General features: G+C 39.0%; 1 protein-coding gene across 1 annotated transcript in view; it reads right to left on the bottom strand.

Moving 5' to 3' along the window:
* Positions 1-24,410, bottom strand: part of pof1b (POF1B actin binding protein) — a 73,903-nt gene that overhangs the window by 28,764 nt on the left and 20,729 nt on the right. Inside the window, exons 2-6 of the mRNA XM_052021348.1 lie at positions 22,902-22,991; positions 17,217-17,339; positions 15,785-15,901; positions 14,771-14,926; positions 3,864-4,006 (exon numbers count right to left, since the gene is read on the bottom strand). Coding sequence (XP_051877308.1) covers positions 3,864-4,006; positions 14,771-14,926; positions 15,785-15,901; positions 17,217-17,339; positions 22,902-22,991 — 629 coding nt within the window. The remainder of the gene's footprint in view (positions 1-3,863; positions 4,007-14,770; positions 14,927-15,784; positions 15,902-17,216; positions 17,340-22,901; positions 22,992-24,410) is intronic.

Genomic DNA, 24,410 nt, shown 5'->3' with positions numbered 1-24,410 from the left:
TCTCCCTTCTCTCTCTCTCTCCTTCTGACTTCTTCAACAACGTCATTACGTCCTTTATCTTCTATTGACGTAAGCACGCCCCACACACACATACACACACACTCTCTATCTTAAAGGGACTTTCACTGAGTCCGTAACAGATGAAAATGTAGAGGGGTGGGTTAGTGAGTCTGCAGACAACACTAAGAATGGTGGAGCTGTGGACAGTGTAGAGGGCTGTCAAAGGATACAGCAGAATATAGATCAGTTACAGATATGAGCAGGGAATGGCAGATGGAGTTTAATTTGGGCAAATATGAAATGTTGCACCTTGAGATGTCAAATGTAAGGGGAAAGCATGCAGTTAATGGCAGGACCCTTAACAGGATTGATCTACAAAGGAATCTTGGGGTCCAACTCCATTATTCCCTGAAAGTAGCCATGCAAGAAGGTGGTAAAGAAGGCATGTTTGCCTTCATTGGTCAGGACATTGAGTAGGCGAGTAAAGAAGTCATGTTGCAGCTATACCAAACATTGCTTAGGCCGCACTTGGAGTATTGTGTGCATTTCTGGTAGCTCCATTACAGGAAGTATGTGGAAGCTTTGGAAAGGGTACAGAAGAGGTTTACCAGGATGCTGCATGGATTAGAGGGGATAAGCAATAAGGAGAGGTTGGACAAACCTGGGTTGTTTTCTCTAGAGCGTTGAAGACTGAGGGGAGACCTGACAGAAGCTGTTAAAATTACGAGAGGCATAGATAGGGTAGATGGTCAGAATCTTTCTCCCCAGTTTAGAATTGTCAAATACTAGAGGACATGCATTTAAGATGAGAGGGGAAGTATAAGGGAGATGTGTGGTGGAAGCAGATATGATAATCATGTTTAAGAGGCTTTTAGACAGACACAAGAATTTGCAGGGAATGGAGGGATATGCATCATGTTCAGGCAAAAGGGATATAGTTTAATTTGGCATTGTGTTCCTGGGTCTGTTCTTATGCTGTACTGTTCTATGTTTTATGATCATTGGCTACAAATAAAATGCTGTCAAGAATCACTTACCCACCATGTTTGGGTTTTTTTAAAGCACTAACTATCCTCATTCTGGTACCTTGTATTTTTCATATCTATCATCACTTCTCAAATTTTCTTTAATTATTACTTAACAGAGGTATACCAACCTGTTAGTGACTAAAGCACCCTTCAAATATGGAAAATGAAGAAGCATTAAAACTAGCATATGGGCACCTATAACAGAGACAACCAGTTCAGACAGGATATCCTGTAGACCAGTTTACTGCGCCTCAACGGACACCACCAATAATTATGATCAAAGTACATTTCAATTTCAATACAAAACAAAGTGCAATGGTCTTGGCATGATGTGCTGAATAGCCTTTTTCTGTGTGGTTTCATACTATGTCTTCCATGATCTTCCTCATGAAAATATAAGTACGTTTGCAGAGTCACAAATATTGTTGGTTTGCTTGAGAATTAAACAATGCTGGTTAAAAATGAATAAATCTGGAGCTTGCTATTCAACTTTGTGGAGAGTTAAAATGGATAAGATTCAGCAAATACCTGACTGGGGAAAATGACCAGATGGAAGGTAATTAACTGTAGGGCAAGGTGAGAAAATGGAATGCTGGAATTCGTGAGAATTTCACCAACACAAAAGGCTTTAAAAAATTGTGTGATTACTAAATGTTGGAAGTGACCAGGTGTTTCCACAAGCAATGCCAACATTCAATTTCCCAATAAGTCTCAATGGTACCTAGCTCCAATCATTTGCAGATTCTTAAGTTTTTCATTTTAAACAGTTTGCCAATGTTACATTTCATCAATACAATTGTACTTTGAATTCTAACCTATTTTGATACTAAAATTAGTCTTTCATTAATTTAAAACTGTTTAATTAATTTCAGATTTCTGTCTCACTGTGGAAAAAACAATGATTTAAAAAGTCACTTAATGATATGCTGCTTCCCAGCAAATGGAATCAATTAAAATAACTGGCTGATAGGATTTTCGCTACTGACAAACTATGCCTGCAGTGTAGCGTTAGTTCTCTCATCACCTGCAGGAGACCTAGTCTCAGAGCTATGCCCTTTAGCATTTAGATAGCTGAGGGAGTAGTGGTGTTATTGAACCACCCTCAATGGTGGACACCAAAGTGCTTCATTCAGGGTATACTCTCTGCCTTTGCTGTTTCTGATAGCTTCTCTCAAGTGGGATTTATCGCAGATAATCAGAAAAATGTGTCCTTACCTAGTTTAATCCTATCAAACTTTATGGGTCCAAGTCAGTTTTGATGATTCCAGGCATCAATATCTCCCAGTGGTTCACCACTTTGCTGCTATCTCTGGTAGGTCTGCCTTGCTGGTCGAACAGGACATACCCAAAGACCTGGATGGAAATCTCTGGGTTTTTGGTTGGAAGGTATGAGGAGATGGCTGTGTCAGATTGCTGTAGCCATTGGACAGTTCTCCCAATTTAGAGACCTTGCCTAATGTCCATGAAGAGAATTTTAAAGGATTGACTAAGTGGTGTGCATCTCTGCATTGTCCAGACCTTAGATCCATCCTGTTTTATACTTATCTTGATTTCATCTAATTGTTTGATAAAACCCAAGAGGACTGGTAGCCCATTTTAGAGAGAATAGGAAATATCCTTAAGACCACAAATTATTAAAATGTCAAGGACAAGCACAGAAAATAATCAGAAAAGTTAATGAAATTCTGGCCTTTGTATCAGGTACAAGTTGCACAAAATTAAACTATACTCATGTAAAGCACTGGCTTAGAATAAACCCTTGGTACTGACAGCAGCTCAGAGCACTATATCTTGTCATGGATATATTGTGTATTCAGAGCGTGTGTAAAATGTATGAAAATGACACCTGAACCCCATGGATTAAATTACAAATAGAATCCACCATTTAGGACTGCATTTCTTGCAATTGATGGTAAGCAGGTAGATTAAACAGAATTTTTGATGTGTTAAGAGGAATTGTAAGATGAAACTATTTCCACCTGTGGTGTACTCTAGGACTAGGGTGATTGAGGCAAGGTTTTCAAAAATTTAATAAAGAACCACTTCTACATACAACAGTTAAAGGTCTGGAACTTTTATTCTGCAATCGCTACTAAATTAATTGTGAACTTTAAATCTGTGACTAGTAGATTTTTATGAATAAAAAGGGAAGTGAGCAATGGTGGGCAGGTGGAGTTAGTCACAGATCAGCTCTGATCTCATTGACAGATGGAGCAGGCTCAACGAATGAATTGGCCTTCCTCCAGCTTCTCTTACCTTTTTATTTCACAGCCAGTTTGATAATCTGCTCTCTATAGCTGTCATTTTTACTGAGATTCAAAAATCAACAACTTTTTTGGTGGCAGAAACATTACCATGAAACAAACCTTACACATGTTTTCCTACAGGCCTGAACCATGAACAAACAAATTAGGAGCAAGAGCAGCCACCTGGGCCCTAAATAAGGTAATGGTTGTTCTGACGTAACTTCAGTGCTGCATTTCTACTCACCCACAATACATTTTAACTCTTTTGCTTTATCAAATATTTACCTCTGGCTTTAAAACATACAAAGATTCTGCTTCCACTGCCCTTTGTCAGGCTTCATAACAATGTTGCATATCAGGCTAGAGAAGTGCAGCTGGCAGGTTTAGCAAATTGGGACTGGTGGAAATCTCCTTAAAAGTAAGTGCCCCACACCAGAATGAAATTAAATCTAATGATTCTTACATTGTGTTAGTAGAGCTTTCATGGCACAGCCAGCTAGTTAATGATTAATTTGTCTGGTTTAATAAGCTAAAACATTCAGCTCAAATTCCATGGATCAGACACAAGAAAGGTTAAATACACACTTACTTCCCCTTGATTTTTTGCATATTTTCCAGCAGGATGTTGTGGAGTTCAGTGGTCTTGCATGTCAGCTCAGCCAGCAGCTCACCAAAGTATCGAGGATCCAATTTCTCTGTGTTACCACTCTCATAATCCATCGCACTCTTGATCTGGTATCAGAAAATTATTACATGCTGGATATATTGTTCAGAATCACTATTATCAATTACAGTTTACAACGTGGGGCATATCTTGGAACATGATGCTAGTGACAATTATTTAATAAAGACACTGGAATAGAATAAGAAATGTTTGTTTAGCCACAAATATAGATTGAAAATCAAAATCTAGTTCACACATTGGAACAATCTACAAAGCTCCACACAACATCCCAACAGGTTCTCATCAGTGCCAAATTTTGTCACAAGGTTTCTCCATTTCATCGCATTTGTCATTCTAACAATGCCAGACCAATGTAAAATATGGATCAAGTGGTGGCAGCCCTTCTAAGAAACATTATGCCATTGAAATAGAAATAAAAATAGACAGAATAAAGCAATATAACCGAGGTCAAGGACTACCATTTATCAAGTGTGCCTTAGTAGTTGGGACAATCATAAAAGTCAAACCATGAATTCTGCAACACCAGACGATAATAGCGATTGTGAAAGCAGCGATATTAACTAAACAAAAAACTGGTGTTGAGTCAAATGGAAAATCTGTTAATGATTTGGATCAAAAACCAAAATCAATATTGTGCATCATGTTGGTACAACAAAAGGCTGTAAGTCTTTACGATGACTTAGAGGCCAAAGCAGCTAAAGGAAATGAAGGTGAAGATTTTGTGGTGAGTCACAGATGATCTAATAGATTAAATTAGGGCGTTATTTTACATAACAGAAGTTGTGGGTGAAGTTGTTAATGTTGATGTTAATGCAATGAATGAATTTCCTCACATTTTGGTTGATAGCATTTGGGAGAGGAGTTAGCCACTACACAAATATTCAGTGATGGCAAGACTGGATTATTTTGGAAAAAGATCCTTAAGTGTACATACACTGCAGCTGTGAAAGACAGGCTGCCATTATTGCTTGTGGTAATATCTACAAACACTTCATGTAGATTACTATACAGAGAATCTGACAGCCTTACTTCCTGTTATCACGTGATTTAATAGTCAGACATGGGTCACCAAATATTTGTTCAATGACTGGTTTTGGTGCCTTTTTTTGAAGGACAGATGCAGATGTTCACATTGCTTTTAATTTATGTACAGTTTCAAAGGATTTGAGGGTTTTGGAAGTGTAACAGATAAAGCTGCTGAACTTAGCGAGCAACTTGAACTGGAAACTGAAGCAGATGAAGAGGAGTTACTGCAATCTGTCAAACAAGAGAGCTACCAATTGGATACTTGATGGAATTTCAAGCTAAATTGGTCATCGAAGGCTGAAGAAGACATCCCAGAAAAAAACAAGTAAATGGCAGATGGGTTTTGCCCTACAGAAGCAGGCCCGGCTGCCTTTGAGGAGCAAGACACCAGTTTCTTCATGCTCTACCAATATCTATATGGGCATTCATTAGGTAGCTGATTTATTATAAGGGAAGGAAGGGAAGAAAAAGGCCTCTATACAATCTTCTATTGAAAAGTATTTTAAGGTTGAATATGAACTGGAGTTCACCTCACCAACTTCATCAGAAAAATCTTAAATAAACAACACAAACACACACACTTTTTGAGCTCAAGGCTGCAAGTATACAAGCCTGTATATCCTGCACAGGATTCCAATGGAGCAACACATTGAGCAAGCAAACTTTACATCAGAAAAATCTCCTGCAAAATCTCTAGATAAATTTTCCATAGGTATCCATACCCTTGCCTCACCATCACCACAGCCCTTTCCTTACCTCAACACCCTCATCCACTGCACTGTCCTCACCTTACCCGCCACACCTCACCCACCACGCCATTTATTCTAGCATTCACTCATCACCCAGGAAACAACCCTTCTTTCTGATAAACAAGCCAGCACAAGGATTAAAGGCAAGTTGAAATACATTTTATTATAGTACTTACTCATTAATTTTATTATTGTATTTCATTTTATTCTTCATTAAGTATATCATTTTATTACAGGTATTTGCTCTGGAATACTTCTTACTACTTCAGTACTAATAGTACTTCTGTTAGCAAACAGAACATTGACATTGAGAACAAGTTCCCACTTGTGAACAAATCAACTTATGAAAGTGTTTCAGGAACATAACTCATTCATAAGCACAGAATTATTGTATGCATCAGAGTATAGCTAGTGTCATATTTCAAAAGTTATGAGTACTCTTGGCTTGCTCCCTACATACAGAAACTGAACATAAAATGCAGCATCCGACTGATGCTCTGCCTACACGAGGTAAAAAAAAAACTATGCCTGCTTACTGCCTTCTTTAAGAGCAAGACCAAACATTTTCCCCATGGGAAAAAACTGTTCAAGGAACTCAGTAGGTCTGGCAGCATCTGTGGAGGGAAAGGAATGGTCAATGTTTCAGATCAAGACCTTGCAACGGGATCGAGAGCGTAGAGGGAGGACAGCAAGTATAAAGGGGAGAAGGGGGAGCGGTGAGACAGAAGTTGGTAGGAGATAGGTGGACCTAGGGATAATGGGAAGATAGAGCCAAGTTGGGGGGGTGGGGGGGCTGGGGGAAAGAGGTGTGATAGGTGGAAACAGACATGAAAGGGGAACAAAAGGGCAGAAGGAACCAGGTGAGTGAAGGTAGAGGCAGGTTAGAGAGTGATAAGTGGAAACACAAGAAGTGGAAATGCTGGACTCTAATAAGTAAGGAAGATGATAAGTAAACCAGATACGAGATGGGCAGCTGGAACTAGATGGGGGAGGGGAATGGAGACCCTGTGGAAAAAGTGTGTGGGTGATAGGTGGATGGAACTAGATAGAAGAGGGAGACAAAACTGATGATGGGAGCTTGACGGGGTGGGGGGGGGGGTATGGAAAAAAGAGGGAGGGTGGATATAAGTGGATTGGAAGGGGGGGCATGGGAAACACAGGGGTAAGTGTTAGCTGAAGTTGGAAAATTCAATGGTCATATCATTGGGTTGTAGACTACCCAGATGGAATATGAGATGTTGTTCTTCAAGTTTGCATTTGGCCTCACCCTAGGCAGTGGAGAAGGCAGTGGAGGTACAGATCAGTGCGGGAACAGGAAGGAAAGTTAGTGGAGAACGCTGAGGATGGACAGTCAGTGTGGGGATAGGAAAGGGAGTTAAACAGTGTCTCCATTTTCCCTATAGGGCAAGTTCTTAACCAGGTGTCAAAACTGACATTTTAAAACATCCAAAATCTAATTCAAGCTAATACTGAGAATGCAGTCTCTCCTGCAGTAATGAGCTTCAGAGGTTTCCAGATGTAATGGATAAAGCAGCAAAGTAAATTTAAAATCTAAGATAGTCAAACAAAGCACACTGATGTGGGTTCTCAGTGGAAGCGAGCAAGAACTCCATTTTCTGGGTGACTAATTTATTTCCAATAACTGCAAATTATGCCTTGGAGAGAAAAAGATCTTTTTTTTAAAAAAAAGTGAACCTTAACTAAATATTGTGACCAGTGCCATTTTAACACTGGTAGTAAATCTATTTGATTCGCTGGATAGACAATTGGGCAGCTTAGGCCACCAATACCCTGCTCTATATCAGAAAGAACAGCCTTATTGTTTTTTTCTTATATTTCACTTTAATGATAGCCCGTTATAGCATGTTTCATGGAACAAAATCATCTACAAATCATAAGGAAGAGAGTTTGAGGAATGTGTGGAGCATAGGAAGAGGGAGCCCTGGGCAGCAATTTAAAATTAAGATACTATATTAAGAGAAATACAAGTTTGACTGCAAGATGCAGCCTAATTCTCCTGCTGCTTTACTATTTTGTACTCATGTACTATCAGCATATTTTGCCTCATCGAGATACATCATCATTCTGCATCTCTTTTATCGGAGCCTGGCTACTCAGACAGCTCGAGTATCCATTCCAAAGCTCTGGCTGAATCAAGAATAGTGAAAGCCTATATGAAGTCATTGGGGAAGGAAAAGAAAATAAGTTTTTCTCAATTTTCCTAAGCAGAGCAAGCTTACATTCTTCAAGGGATTATAGATAGTTTTATAAGTACAAGCTCTAGGAAGATGAAATAATCAGACCTGTAAGTGCTGACACCAAATGCCACTTAAAGGAACAAATCAAACCATCAGTGTAAGAGGCAATATAAAGTTTCCTTGCTCAATGGGTTCTTAATCTCCAACATAATCCAGTGCAGAATATATAGGCTTATATACATGCAGGTCTAAGAGTGTGTGTGTTGTTTATGCAAGGGCTTTTCGTGCAGTCTGTCTCTGTCAAACTTTTTCCAAAATTGTTGCAACCCACAAAGTAGTTATTCACATAAAGCACTCGTTATATAGGTGACAGCCTTAAGGTAATAATAATTCTGAGACCATATTCTTTTTTAAAAGAAATGCTAACTTAACAGAGTAATCTGTTTCTGCACTCACCATAATCTTTTGCTACAGTGCCAGTGTCACTTGTGTTGATCCCACATATTCAACAATCATTCACCCCTTAGTATTATGTTACCTTGATTCTCAGTGGAAACATCACATTGACTTCTCTTAGACAACAGTTGGTCTCTCTTCAGAAGTATATCCAATCTTGCAGACTTCTTTGTTATTCTACTGAGAATTGCTCACTGGATTTAAATGGTCTTTACAGAATTAGTCTTCAATTCTCTCAAGCTGACTCCCGGACCATAAACTTGCAATATTTTCCTAAAATCTTATCTTTAACCTGCTGAAATATTTCAGTACACAAATTATGTCCTACAGGCTGAACTTCTACTCTTTGTGGCTTGTCATGATGCTTTTCCTGTTTCAATTGCTTCTTCTCTATTTTCCCTTCCAAGATAAGGTGATTGAGTCTTGTCCAACCTATAAGTCTTCTAAACAATTAGATTTCAGCAGGATCTCTGAAATATCTGCACCTTCTACAGTGCAACCACATCTTTCCAATGATATGGTGACCAGAATCTCCCTGCTTTTATATTCTATGCCTCGGCTAATAAAATGACTTTGTAATTCTATTAAACCATCTTATTTTCCTGGAGATGCAAGAGACTGCAGGTGCTGGAATCTGGAGCAAGGAACAATCTGTTGGATGAACTCAACAGGTCAAGCAGCATTTGTGGGAGGAAAGGAATTGTTGATGTTTTGGGCTTTCCCCCACAGATGCTGTTCGACTGGCTGAGTTCCTCCAGCAGATTGTTTGTTGCACCTTATTTTTCTGTCTGCTACCTTTGACGATCTATGGATTCCACTCAATATTCTGCCACATATTTTATATTCCTTTGCCTTATTGAATCTCCCCAAATGATAACCTCACACTTCTCTAGATTAAATTCTAATCATCACTTTTCTGCTCAACTGACCACAGCAAATATATCTTCAATAAGCAAAAAAAAACAAAGATTGGAAATGTGAAATAGCAACTGAAACAGTGGAAATACTCTGTGGAGAGACACTGAGCCCTGTGAAATTCCACTTGGGTAACAGCTTTCCAATCGCAAAAACATCGACCAATCATTACCCTTTGCTTCCCGCCACAAAGCCAATTTTGAATCCAATTTGCCACATCCCAAAGACATGTGGGTTGATAGGTTAATTGGATACTGTAAATTGCCCCTGGTGTGTAGGTGAATGGTGAAATCTGGGGGGAGTTGATAGGAATGTGGGGAAAGTAAAATGGGAATAGTGTAGAACTAGTACAAATGAGTACCTAGTGATCAGCATGGATTCAGCAGGCCTGTTTCATGCTGCATGTTTCAAATGAGCCACGATTTAGCTAGGTAAAGACTGGACAAGAGGAAAGAAAGAATCAAGACAGGAAGAATTATGTGAGGCAAAAAGAAGCTGCAATAATGGTTATACCAGCTCAATCCTACTGTTGCTCTTAGAAGGAAGAAGAGATAGGTTGTGCAAGACTGGAGAGTATGAACTTCAAGGCCATGGATGCAAGGTCACCTGAAGTCGGTAATCATTCAGGGAATGATAGTTATATATTCAAGGGTGAGGTCATGGTCCAGGGGAAGATAGGAGGTGGTATCAAAGAGTTAGTGTTTAGCCTTGATGTGAGATCGGTTTACACAATAATATCATTATTCGCAAGTTCAATGACACATCAAGTCAGGGAATGCACCAAAGCTGTTGAAGTATTACTAATTAGCACTCATGAAAGAATCGACATAGTTACGTGATGAAAAATAAATCAAAATATTTTGGATATGATGCGATGCAATGCAATGCCTCGTCTCATTTCACCTAGTCTAGGCTTCACATCAACAGTTTTCATTCAATGCCGATCTAATTAACTTAAGCAAGTGATAGAAAAAGATGCACACAGAAACTCTTCCTTGACCACAAAAGAAATACCACAAAAGAAGTTGTTCACAACACTATAATGTTGCAATTACAAAAGCCACGCCGGCAGTTGGAAGGTATTAATGAAAAATACCCCACCTAAAGTATATCATTCTCGGTTAATTAAACTAGAACACACTCCTTGATAACTTAAATTTGTTATTTATTGCTTTACATGAAGCTTTTCCATACAATTAAAACTACTTGTAATTGATTTTTTTTTAAACGTAATTATCAATTAAACAAAAGGCTTTGTTTTTGAGCAAAGGACACAAGCTGTAGTGGAATCAAGAAAAGAGAATGCTTATAAAATAACATTGTGTTTACTTTTTTTAAAGAATGACAGAGGGGAACATAAAATAGCTTTAGTTTCTCTCAGATGTGGGAATAATTTTAAACATACTGCCCACAATCTGTTTAATCTGAGTTTGTTCTTCCACATGCTGGATTTTTATTAACAACCAAAGCAATTTGCCCCATTCTTCCCCTCTACCATCAACCCAATGAAAAGTAGGATTTATTCAAAATGTTCATCTTGAAAAAAAGACAGGAAGAATGTGTTCTTACCCTCTGCAACACTAAGTAGACCATGTCACAGACTTTCTTTTGGGGGGAGGGGGGGTGGTGTGGGAGTAGGGGATATTTTCTGAAGCTTGGCATACATACCTTGACATTGTGAGAAACTATTTGAATTCCAGAAAATCCATTTAAGACTGATAATAATTGGTGCTTTCAGTTGCACCATCCAAAACAGCCTTTTGTTAAGTGCCTGCCAGTTTCTTATATTTTCCCCAATGTCCTCCTAATGAAAAATTATCCTGACCAGGTTGTGGTTTCCATAAATGTCACATATTCTCTTCCACTTGGCATAAATAGACAAAATTCACAAGCAACTTCTGAATGCAAATCATAGCTGAGCTCAAGTCTGCCATCTTCTTCTTTGGTGATTTCTCAAAGGTCAAGGCAGTCTTGCTTTCACTTGAGTTCTATGAGTCATAAAGTGACCTACAAGTCCAATGCAAGATCTATTGACTTTGCTCCAAATGGTGCTTGACCAAACAGATGGGTGAGTGATTTGAGCTGCTATAAGCTCCTTCAGCTTGGTTTCAACACTGTGCTCACCTGATATTTATCAGCATTTCCAATAGATGTCATTGGATACCACTGAGGACTAGTGAACAGTTCTTATGAAGGGTCTTCAACCTGAACCACTATCTCTGTTACCTGACCTGCTGAGTGTTGAGCATTTTTGATTTTTGTTTCAGTAAAGAGCATTGTTTTCCTCTCACTAACATGGAGACACTTAAACTAATCAATAAACCTCCTTGCTGCTTTTGATGGGAAAACTAAGTTAAGGCTGACTACATTCCCAGATTATAGCCTTGGCTAAGTACTGGATAACTTTCCACAATTATCTTGTGTCTCCTGAAAGTTTTTATTAAAACTTAACTAAATAAACAAAACTTCATATTTCATCATCTTGCCAAAGATATGTGATCAGATACTCCTGCCCAACAAGTTGTGTGAGAAGCATGGTTTCTGAATGAAACACTTCACGTGAATAAAGTCAGGAATAAAGTCACTGCCAGTTGAAGAGCCAACTTATCTTAAATTACTGGAAAGCCAAGAATGACATATGATCATCAATTATTTTGGGTGGATTTGTTGAAAGCCAATTACAATTCTGGTGCAACTGAAATCATGTTCAGCTCAACAGATATTTCAACAGATCCTTAGAGACTGGCATCCATGTATGAATCTATGCTTGTGTAGAATAATCTGCAGATCAACAAGTGTTGTGAAATCACATTATTTGCATCACTTACAGTTGGTTCAGCACAAAATCATTGTATGCAATTAATGTGTAAATTGGGTCATGACATCAACATCTTAACTACAGTTACAAGAGAAGACTTTAGCTACATTTTCACAAACTCAACCACCTTCTTTGAACTGGAGTCACACTATCAACCTTAGGCTTTTTCACCAGCCTGCAGCCCAACTTGGTATTTAATCATGCCAAAAGCACAGGCAGAATAATCACCTCACTTTACATCCAGTCACTAAACTTAACAGACTAAATGGAAAAACAATTAAAAATAGGCCAGCTTTGACACTGGAGGCATTTGAACTTCAACTGTTTTTAAGCAACATATACAACATCTCTTGCAAAATATCCTTTCCTAGACTAAGCCCTCATTAACTACAGCACTATCTTCTACCGCACTTTCACCTTCCAAAGTTCTTGTATTGCTACCACCAAACTCCATGTCCATATTCTCCACAACTCTAGTTGAATCCTTCCAATCCAGTCTTTCCACCACTTCCCCCCCACCCCACCCCCAAATGAACTGAGATGTCCCTTATCAAAGTCACAAATGATACTCTCAGGGACTGTAATCATTTTGCATAATTCTTCCTGTTATTTCTGAAACCTTCCATGTGGTTGATCAGTAAAATGGAGTATAATGTGGGAATATGCAAGATTATTCACTCTGGGAGGAAGCATAGAAATAAAGATTATTTACTAAGAAACCAGTTGGTGTAATGCTGGTTCAAGAACTGCAGAAAGTAAATATGCAGGCAAAGCAAGCACTTAGGATAGCAAACACACTATTTGACTTTACTGCAGGACAGTTAGATTCACGGAGAGATACAGCACAGAAACAAGCCTTTTGGCCCACCACTACATGCCTGCCGTCGGGCAACCATCTTACCCTAATCAGTCTTATTCTTCCCACATTCTACCATTCATCTCTAAACTAGGAGCAAATTACAGTGGCCAATTAACCTGACAACCTGCATGTTTCCCGATATACAATAGTGAAATAGTCTTTCTGGCTCTGTACAGGACTTTGATGAGATCACAGTCGAGAGCAATTCTGGTTATCACACTCATACAAGGATATATTTGACTTGAGATAGAGCAGCATATATTTACTTGATTAATATTTGACGGGGTTGTTCAGGGATGTACTAGTGTTTCCTAGAGATTAGGAGAGTTGGCCTATACTTACTGAACTATTAGAATAAGAGCTGATCTTACTGAAATGCCAAAGGTTCGGATTTATGCTGAGGGACTGCTTCCTCTAGCTGGAGAATTTACAAGTAAGAGATGGTTACATGATAAGAGTCAACCTTTTATAAATGAGGGAAGGAAAAATCTCTTCTCTTGGTGGGTTGTATTGGGATTCTCTAGCATATAGGGCTGTGGATCCTTGGTCACATTATATTCAAGAATGGGATCAATAGATTTTTTTTTTAAACTCTCAGGGTTTCAAAGGCTACGGGGATCCAGTGCGAAGGGAATGAGGCATAGGATCAGCCATCATCCTGCTGAATGGGGCATCAGATTGACGGAAGGTATGGCATACTTCATCTTCTTATACAATTCTACATCAGTCTCCTCTCCCCTTTTGTCAGACTCTGGAGGACTGTGACTTCTTGTTGCAGGTATAGCCTAATGTATTTTTCTATACAATATAGAATTTTGAGAAAAAAAAATTCATCTTCCTTTTTCCAAAAATGGCAGTTTTCATTTAAAAAATTTGAATAGAATTCAGCAGTATTTTATAAAGAAAGTTAATGTTTCATTACATATGTTCAATTATGTCATCAAGCCTATCTGAACACCAAATGCTGCACACTTCATAACTTCGTGTTTTTTAAAACTCTTTACGTCATTGTTCTTATTTGACCTAATTTTAGGGTGTGTGAAAACACAGGAGTCCAATCTCCAAGCCAATCCTAATTCTTAGTCTTAATACTTTCAAGATGCAAACGCAAAATTCAAGGGACATTTACTTCAGCTCACCTGGAAATCTTTACCATGTCATTAGGAAAGCCCTAAATATATATAATACACTTCATGTATAAATAAGCACCTCAATGGGAGAATTACAAGCAGAATTTTTAGTATTTTACAAGGATAATGTCAAAACCCATTCTAATGAGGTTACACCAGTTGTGCTGTTGGGGGATGGCAAATCCAATTACAATTCTCAACAGCGAGGTGGTTTCATTCTGGATATAATTTGATATTGTTCTGAATAAATGACAGTTACAAATTATTTATCTCACTACCTTGAGTGCAAACAGACTTTAGCAATGCATTACCAAAACTGCCTTACAAGCTAAAGTTGTTTAACTGCACAAATTCAATAATGCAATCTACTCTATACTTTAAATTTCATCTATCTCCAAACAGGACAATCTGCACAAAACCCATCCTCTAAATTCCCTCTTTGAAACAAGGTATAAAAGGCCACTTCAAATATTTCCCTCCAAGCATACATTGAATAGCAAACTGCTTCAAGTGTCCTTTTACTATATTTTGGATTTAATTTTGAAAGAAAGCAAATTTTTTTTACAATGCATGGAAACAGTTTAATGCAATTTTTAAGTATCTAATAATGATTTAGTAAAACAAATGCATAACTATAAATCTCAAAAGTAACTGCAGTACCTGGCTTGTTTGAGGACTGCGGACTCTGGCTGGTACAGGACTCCGTCCTCCAGAGTGCCTCACATGGGGTTCATCGGAGTGTATGTCATAGTCCTGGGACGTGACAGAGCTTTGTGCACTCCGAGACCTGATGTGCTCATTTGGAGAGCCCAGAAGCTGCAATGCACAAAACACCAGTTCAGATTTAATTTTTCATTCCTAGGCAATTCTCAATTGATCTCAAGAGCTCAGCATCAATTTTCTCATTTAACAATTGATTAATTCACTTAACTTTGATCCTCAAGTTGTTGACATTTTTAGCGTCTACAAAAATGAATTTGCTGTCCCATTTCAAAGCGAATTACAAATAATAATATTTGACAAAGAAATTAACAAAATATTAAAATTGTCATTAATAGAAAATTCCTGCTTGGGTCATTCATATCAAAACTAAAATTAAGTCATTCTTGCTAGCCATTTTCACAAAATTAAGCATAAATGTTTACAAATCTGAAGAAGTTAAATCTCCATATTGCAGAACTCAATTTGCCCACCACCCCCACACCTGCATTGTATACAGTATACTAGAGGACAGCATATGTGGTGTGTTTATCAAAATAAATAATTTTATTCTATATACGCCTGCAATGACTATAATGGACAAATGAATAAACCACAAATCGCAAAACATTGCCCATATACAAGGTGTGCATGTTTTTCTTCCATGAATTAAAATGTTTCATTCTGTAAAAGTTTAATGCAAATTTGAATCAAGAATAGAAAGCCCAAATCCACCCTGCCAAATAAAATCCAAAGTTATTACACAGTAAATCCAATCAGCTATCTACAAGTTATTCCATTCACTACTGCAACTTTTAGTCAGCATAAATTAGTTCTCTAACACTGAGATAATCAATGGGGGCCTCTATTATTCTTAGCAGAATTGCAAATGTAAAAAGTATTCCTTTAAATTCTTTAAACTTGAAAAATGCTTTGAACTTGAAAAACATTGGAAAGTAGTGTTGTAAACGGTACCTGCACAGGACTTCGCACATTTCTTGCGTGGCGTTCATTATATTTGACATTTTCCCAGTGGGTTTGCGAGTTTCCAACGTTCTGATAGGATTGAAAGTCCTTAGTGTTGTTGCATACCTATGAACAGAGTCAAGTGCCTTGAGGAATCATCACAAGATGGTTTTAGAAATTGACCCTTGCAATTGTGGATGACAGCCACTTAATATTTAAAGTATATTTTGTGGTTAAGAAGGTTTTGACCTAAGATTCCAGTGCAACCAAAAGGTGGTAAAAGATAGGCATAAAAGTGAGGCACCAGCCACTTTCAGATGTTGGCTTGTCCAGTGCAATCATTGGTACATTTTCTTCATTGACAGTACACTACCTGGTACCCCGTTTCAATAGCTTGTTTGGTGGTCAGATAGGGAGTTGGGGGGGGGGGGGGTGGTGGGTGGAGTTTGTAGGTGTTAGCTGTACCCTTCCAACCCCAAAGACAAAAAGTGTAGCAAAATCCTCAGCAGAAACCAGCCCTCAGCTGAGGTATTGAGGCCCTAATTCCATAATGTCCTGAACACAGGGCAAGGCTCAAAGCCTTGACCCCGATCAAGGTCTGGGAGACTTTGTAAGAGTTTTTAAGATATCTGTCATACATAAATGGGAGATGCATTAAAAACTAAACATTTTTTTTTAGAAGAAAACAAGTAAATAAATAAATAAATAACACTAAAACATCAAATCTCTGGGTCAAAAATCCCTTTTCAAATGAAAGGGGGGTCCAACTCTACATCAGGTCTCACCAGTATAGCATCACAGAGACAAATTCTCTGATATAATGCTAGAGAATCCCGGCATGATCCGACTCCCCCATTTGATCGTGTCAAGTCCAGTGATGGAGAGAAGTAACATATGCATCAGCATCTGTCACTCAACTCATGGCAGACTAATGAATCCAGGACATACTTTCCTATCAGGGGCTGAATACCAGTAGTTCCCTTGGAAACACCAGCTGCAACCAACTTGATTTGAATCACAGGATGTTGCACTCTGGGTATTGTAGACAAATTGATTTTGTTCAGACAAAAAAAAACTTTCATTCATATTTTCCCTGGGAAAGAAAAGCAACTCCAAAATCAGACTCAGTAGAGATACAGATTAGCTGGTAGAAACAAAAATCCTATGTTGTAATGGCTTCAAGCTCACTAAAGCTCAGTCAGCCTACAGGCTCCAGGATGAGTCAGTATAGTAAGGGGGACATCTGAAAAAAGGCTAGCCAGGTCAAGAATGAGCACAAATGAATCTAATAATTCAACTTTATTGTGAAACGTTGAAGCACTGGTGGAATTAATTATTCCATTTTACTCATTCTTTAATTTCTAAGAGAATATAAAAATATGAGTAATTTATGCCCTGGCATGGTTATTTAAAATTAATAATTATTTGCATTAACTCGTACCTGTATAGAAGGAACTGGATCAACTGTCAAGTAGGTCTTATGTACTATGACTTCAGAATCTTTGGGGACATTTATTCCTTTCAAGCTTTGGGACAGTACATATTGATGCTGCCTGTTTTGTATCTGTGTCAAAAACAAATGGAAATTTAGATTTATACATTTATGAAGTAAAACCATTTCATATAACACTAGAGAGATACGGCATGGAAACAGGCCACTTGGCTAACCGAATCTATGTTGACTATCAACCACATTTTTACAGTAATCCTACATGAATCCCACATTCCCATTAACTCTCCCCAGATTCTACTACTCACGTACACACTACAGGCAATTTAGAGAGGCCAATAAACTTACCAATCCACACGTCTTTGGGACGTGAGAGGAAACTGGAGCGTCCAGAGGAAACCGGAGCGTCCAGAGGAAACCATGAGGTCACAGGGAGAATGTGCAAACTTCACACAGACAGGTCAGGATGAAACCTGGCTCTTTGGAACCACTGTGCCACCTTTTTTTTTTAAAAAGCACACCAACCCTAAACCAATCTCCACGTCCTAAGCATAGCAAGGAAAGGCTTCATCAACCCAGGCATGCACAAAGCATGCCACATCACATAATTTTAAAAAATTTAAATGAGAAAGGAAGGTTTCATTCACACTGCACCCTCATGACTCAATATATCCTAAATCACTTCACATGAATATGCTGACCACATCTTCACAACTATTATGAACATGCTTCAATGAATTAAATTGCCTTGTCTCATGCATTTATGACAGTGTAATTTGGAACATAATCATGGTTTTGAATGAATTGACTTAATGGTTCAACATTTTTCTTAAGAACCTATGTTAGTTAAAGCTAATTTTTAGTCTATCTTTAATGTAGATATATAGTATGATGAGTTCAACAGCGTTCTCTCAAAGCGACAATGCAGTGGTGTGCATTCACATGGTCAATAGTCACAGCCTATTCATGATTTCATGCTTATTGATTTCTGGATTAAAAGGTTTTAAAAGTTCTTAGAATAAATATTTAGGTCCGCTGTATAATAAAAAAAATTGTTAAAGAAAATCAAACTTCAATGATGTTTCACTTATACGGTGTGTCCTAACAATGAACTACAACTTCAGTGAATCCATTAGTATTCAAAGGAACCTCGCTGTTGTTGGTTTTGTTATGTTCAATTTATCTCAGCTCAAAGGGTTTGGGGCATGAAAGTGGAATTGAGGCCAAGGAGCAAAATAATTATGATCATCTAAAACAGTGGAGTAGGCTTGAGAAGCAAGTTTGAATGAGAACAGATTAAGCAGATTTAGCCAGTAATCTCTTAAATTTAGAACAATAGGTTATCTCACTGAAATGTTCAAATTTCTTATGGGGTTTGACAGGGTGTATACGGAGATAACGTTTTCCCTCTCTAGCGCTTCTAGAACCAGGGGCCATTGTCTCATAAAACAGAGAAAGCCATTTGGAAAAAGAGATGAGAAGAAATTTCTTCACCGAAGGGATAATGAACCTTTGAAATTTTCTGCAGGGCTGCCAAGGCTCAGACACAGAATATTCAAAATAGAAATTGATAAATAATTCAATATCAAAGGAATCGAGGAATAAAGGATTTGTGCAGTAAAGAAGTACTGAGGTTAAAGATAAGCCACAATCTTATTTAATGATGGAGCAGACACAGGGGATCGAATGGCCTAGTCTTGCTCCTCTTTCTGATATTAATGCTTGTATTCATGGCCTACTCTTGCTCCAATATCTTATATTCTTACTTAGCAGGAGTAATAGGTAAATCAGTAAATGGCAAAGGGAAAACAAAATTCGGCTTCCTATTTGCTCCCTTTACTTTTTGTAAGGGGAAGAAGTAGAAGACTCCAACTAGCAATGACTACGAAACATATCTTCATTTTCCAAACAAATGAACAGGCACAGAGGCTGGTACAAGACTTAACTGCTTCTATAATTTCATATCAATGGAAAGCAATTTTGATTTGCATTGGTTATATACTTCTGGATTCACACTTGGAAATCATTCCCAAGAATATAATAGCTAGTCTACAGGACTTCTCCAGGAGATGTATGACTATTTAAATATTATGCTCTGCATTATACCACTTCACCATGAAGCTTTTAAGAGCTCTGTAGAATATGAGACTTGGTTATGTAATGAGAAAGTGATGCTGCTATCAGTTCCCTCCTGTGAACAAAACATCATGCATGCAGAACTGACCCACATAATTCCACTCTTAGTAGCTGTGGCTCATATCCTGAAGTTATTTGCCTCACTACCGTGGTAATAACCACTCTGCAAAGCAAGCAACTGTCTAAAGATTCCACGATAATAAACACACCTAGTTTTGCAAAATAAACACCAAATTTTCAAAGGATTTATCTCCTCAATAGATTATACCAAACTAAGATAAATAAGCATGGTTACAAGGCAGACTTAACTTCAGTTTGTCATGGCACAATACAGGCCTTTCAGCCCACAATGTTGTGCCGACCTTTAAACCTCGCCTAAGACTATCTAACCCCTTCCTCCCACATATCCCTCTATTTTAAATTCTTCCATTTGCTTACCTAGTAATCTCCTGAATTTGACCAATGTACCTGCCTCCACCACCGTCCCAGGCAGCGCATTCCATGCCCCAACCACTCTCTGGGTAAAAAAAATCTTCCTCTGATATCTCCCTTGAACTTCCCACCCATTACTTTAAAGCCATGCCCTCTTGTATTGAGCATTGGTGCCCTGGGAAAGAGGTGCTGGCCTACCACTCTATCTATTCCTCTTAATATTTTGTACACCTCGATCATGTCTCCTCTCATTCCTCCTTCTCTCCAAAGAGTAAAGCCCTAAGCTCCCTTAGTCTCTCCTCATAATCCATACTCTCTAAACCAGGCAGCATCCTGGTAAATCTCCTTTGCACCCTTTCCGATGCTTCCACATCCTTCCTATAATGAGGTGACCAGAAATGGACACAGTACTCCAAGTGTGGTCTAACCAGAGTTTTACAGAGCTGCATCATTATCTCGCGGCTCTTAAACTCGATCCCTCGACTTATGAAAGCTAACACCCCATAGGCTTTCTTAATTACCCTATCCACCTGTGAGGCAACTTTCAGGGACCTGTGGATATGAACCCCCAGATCCCTCTGCTCCTCCACACTACCAAGAATCCTGCCATTAACTTTGTACTCTGCCTTGGAGTTTGTCTTTCCAAAGAGTACCACCTCACACTTCTCCAGATTGAACTCCATCTGCCACTTCTCAGCCCAGCTCTGCATCCTATCAATATCCCTCTGCAATCTTTGACAATGCTCTACACTGTCCACAACACCACCAACCTTTGTGTCATCTGCAAAATTGCCAACCCACCCTTCTACCCCTTCATCCAAGTCATTAATAAAAATCACGAAAAGCAGACGTCCCAGAACCGATCCTTGTGGGACACCACTAGTCACAGCCCTCCAATCCGAATGCACTCCCTCCACCACAACCCTCTGCTTTCTACAGGCAAGACAATTCTGAATCCACATGGCCAAGCTTCCCTGGATCCCATGCCCTCTAACCTTCTGAAGAAGCCTACCATGTAGAACCTTGTCAAATGCCTTACTAAAATCCATGTAGACCACATCTATTGCAGTACCCTCATCAATCTGTCTGGTCACCTCCTCAAAGAACACTATCAGGCTTATGAGACATGATCTGCCCTTCACAAAGCCATGCTGGCTGTCCCTGATCAGACCATGATTCTCTAAATGCCCATAGATCCTATCTCTAAGAATCCTTCCCAACAGCTTGCCCACTACAGATGTAAGGCTTACTGGTCTATAATTCCCTGGCCTATCTCTACTACCTTTCTTGAATAAGAGGACAACATTTGCCACCCTCCAATCCTCTGGTACCATTCCCGTGGACAGCGAGGACTCAAAGATCCTAGCCAAAGGCTCAGCAATCTCCTCCCTCGTCTCATGGAGCAGCCTGGGGAATATTCCATCAGGACCCGGGGACTTATCTGTCCTAATATTTTCTAACAGCTCCAACACATCCTCTCTCTAGATATCTACATGCTCCAGAACATTAACCTTACGAACACTGTCCTCAGCATCATCAAGGCCCCTCTCCTTGGTGAATACTGAAGAGAAGTATTCATTGAGAACCTCACCCACTTCCACAGCTTCCAGACACATCTTTCCAGCTTTATCCCTAATCGGTCCTACCTTTACTCCCGTCATCCTTCTGCTCTTCACATAAGTGAAAAATGCCTTGGAGTTTTTCTTAACCCTACTCGCCAAGGCCTTTTCATGTCCCCTTCTTGCTCTCCTCAGCCCCTTCTTAAGTTCCTTCCTTGCTACCCTATATTCCTCAAGAGACCTATCTGATCCTTGCTGCCTAAACCCTATGTATGCTGCCTTCTTCCTCCTAACTAGATGTTTCACCTCTCATCAACCATGGTTCCCTCACCCTGCCATTCTTTCTCTGCCTCACTGGAACAAATTTATCCCTAACATCCTGCAAGAGATCCCTGAACAACGACCACATCTCCATGTACATTTCCCTTCAAAAATGTCATCCCAATTCACACTCGCAAGATCTAGCCTTATAGCCTCATAATTTGCCCTTCCCCAATTTAATATTTTCCTGTGCTCTTTGCTCCTATCCTTGTCCATGACAATGCTAAAGGTTAGGGAGCAGTGGTCACTGTCCCCCAAATGCTCACCCACTGATAGATCTGTCACCTGACCTAGTTCATTACCTAATATGAGATCTAATATGGCATCCTCTCTAGTCGGCCTGTCACCATACCGTGACAGGAATCCGTCCTGGACACACTTAGCAAACTCTGCCCTGTCTAAACCTTTGGTACTAAGCAGGTGCCAATCAACATTTGGGAAGTTGAAGTCTCCCATAACAACCCTGTTATTTTTGCACCTTTCCAAAATCTGCCTCCCAATCTGCTCCTCAGTATCCTTGCTGCTGCCAGGGGGCCTATAGAATACTCCCAGTAGAGTAACTGCTCCTTTCTGGTTCCTAACTTCCACCCATACCGACTCTAGAGAGGATCCTGCTACATTATCCACCCTTTATGCAGCTGTAATAGTATCCCTGACCAGTAACGCCACCCCTCCTCCTCTCCTCCCCCCTCCGTATCCCTTTTAAAACACTGAAATCCAGGAATATTCAGTCTCCATTCCTGCCCTGGTGACAGCCAAGTCTCTGCAAGAGCCACAATATCACAGTTCCACTCCATGTATTTATCCAAGCTCTCAGTTCATCACCCTTATTCCTGATGCTTCTTGCATTTAAGTAAATGCACTTTAGCCCATCCGCCTTACTACTTTTATACCCTATACTCTGCTTCTCCTTCCTCAAAGCCTCTCTATATGTTAGATCTGGCTTTACTCCATGCATTTCTTCCACTGACCTATCCCTCCGGTTCCCATCCCCCTTGCAAACTAGTTTAAACCCTCCCAAACCACACTAGCAAACTTGCCTGCAAGGATATTGGTCCCCCTCGAGTTCAGGTATAACCCATCCAATCTGTACAGGTCCATAATCATCAGTAAGTGAATGAGATTAAATCCACCGCTCTACCATTTTAAAATTTATACAGCAAAATAAAAAAATGACAAGGCAATTATAGCCTTGTTTGGACATGCTTGTAAAACTGATAACTCATACCTCTATGGGGCTTGACAGGCTGTGCCCCAGGCTGTTCTGTACATAGGTGACTTCATTTCCACGATGATATTGTTGCTGATCACCTGGTACCTACATCAAGAATCAAAAAGATTGCTGTTCAATAACCTTTTCTAATTCTTGGAAGCCACTCCCTAATTCGACGAATTTTATGGCTACAATTAAGTATGATGTCACGTTTTGTTCATTATTGCAGAACATTTTTCTTATCTTTGTAGGTGGAAAGGTTACTTTTACAAACAAAAACCCAATTACATCATTTAAATCAGCCAACATGCAAAATACAATGTGATTCACAATTATGTGTACAGATTAAGGTGCTCCTATTAGCTTTGCTGCTTTAGGTGAATACATTACATTTTTTTTCCTCAGTTTGGCATGTTCAATGTTTAACAAATCACTGCAGGAAAAGATATAAAGTAAACCTTGTATACTTCTTGGTTGATTCAAGAGCAACTGTATTAAAACCCTATCAAGATGTCTCATAGCCAGGGACAGTACGAGGTCTAGGTAGTGTACGTTTATGGCGTTTGTCCAAATAATGCAAGAGGCTATTGATCAAAGTTAATGTTTATTAGGAATATTAATGAGCAGCAAACAAACCAGCATCTGATGATTGGAAAGATAGCAGGTCTGGTCAACTCTGACAGTATACTGTAAAAACAAACTTTTGGAGATAGTCACAAGAATCTACACCTGACTCTGACATTGCCCCTATAAGACAGGGATATCGGTAGAGGAATTTCCCATCATCTAAAGGCTCAAACCATGGAGTCGGTTCATGTAAAGTCCATTACTAATTAGCCAATTCACAGTTTATGGAGTTTGAATCATCCCAAATAGGATTCACTCAGTTAAGGTTCATTTATAGCAAATGATAAAACATCAAAGGTCAGATCAACATTTTCAATTACAAATTATTCCCAATTATGCTCGTAATTGTATCTCTGAAAACATAACGAATGTCAAAGGATTTTAAAATACCTTATCAAAGGTATTAAAACAGGCTTAGTTTCCAAACTATCTGGTTAGGAACATTTCAAAAGTCATTAACATAATAGATATCTCATGTCAATGTATTGTTTTAAATATTAGGCCACCTCTAATTCAAATCACATTAATTTGTTTTTATAATTGAGGCCTTTAATTTGGGCCTATTACTGATACTGATTACAAAACTGGAGAAATCACACAATTATTCTAGATAAGGCACATCAAATTGGGAAAGGTAGCTTGGAGCACTTTGTCTTAAACAATGTATCCTGGAATCTCTTGGGAATCATCTATTGTGTAACAAGACATTTCATTAGTAATCTAATGATAAAAGATCCCAAGTGATTAATCTCAAACTAATCCATCAGGGAAGGATGATAATAACCTAAGCAATAGCAGCAGGAGCATGACCTCACACCCGCTCCACCATTCAATAAAATCATGGCTGATTTTTAACTTCAGCACTTTGCTAACCCCATTTCCCTTAATTTTCTTAAT

Source organism: Pristis pectinata, chromosome 8 (assembly GCF_009764475.1).
Source record: "Pristis pectinata isolate sPriPec2 chromosome 8, sPriPec2.1.pri, whole genome shotgun sequence".
NCBI lineage: Eukaryota > Metazoa > Chordata > Chondrichthyes > Rhinopristiformes > Pristidae > Pristis > Pristis pectinata.
Note: the sequence above shows the minus strand (reverse complement) of the source record. Positions and strands in the feature narration are given on the sequence as shown.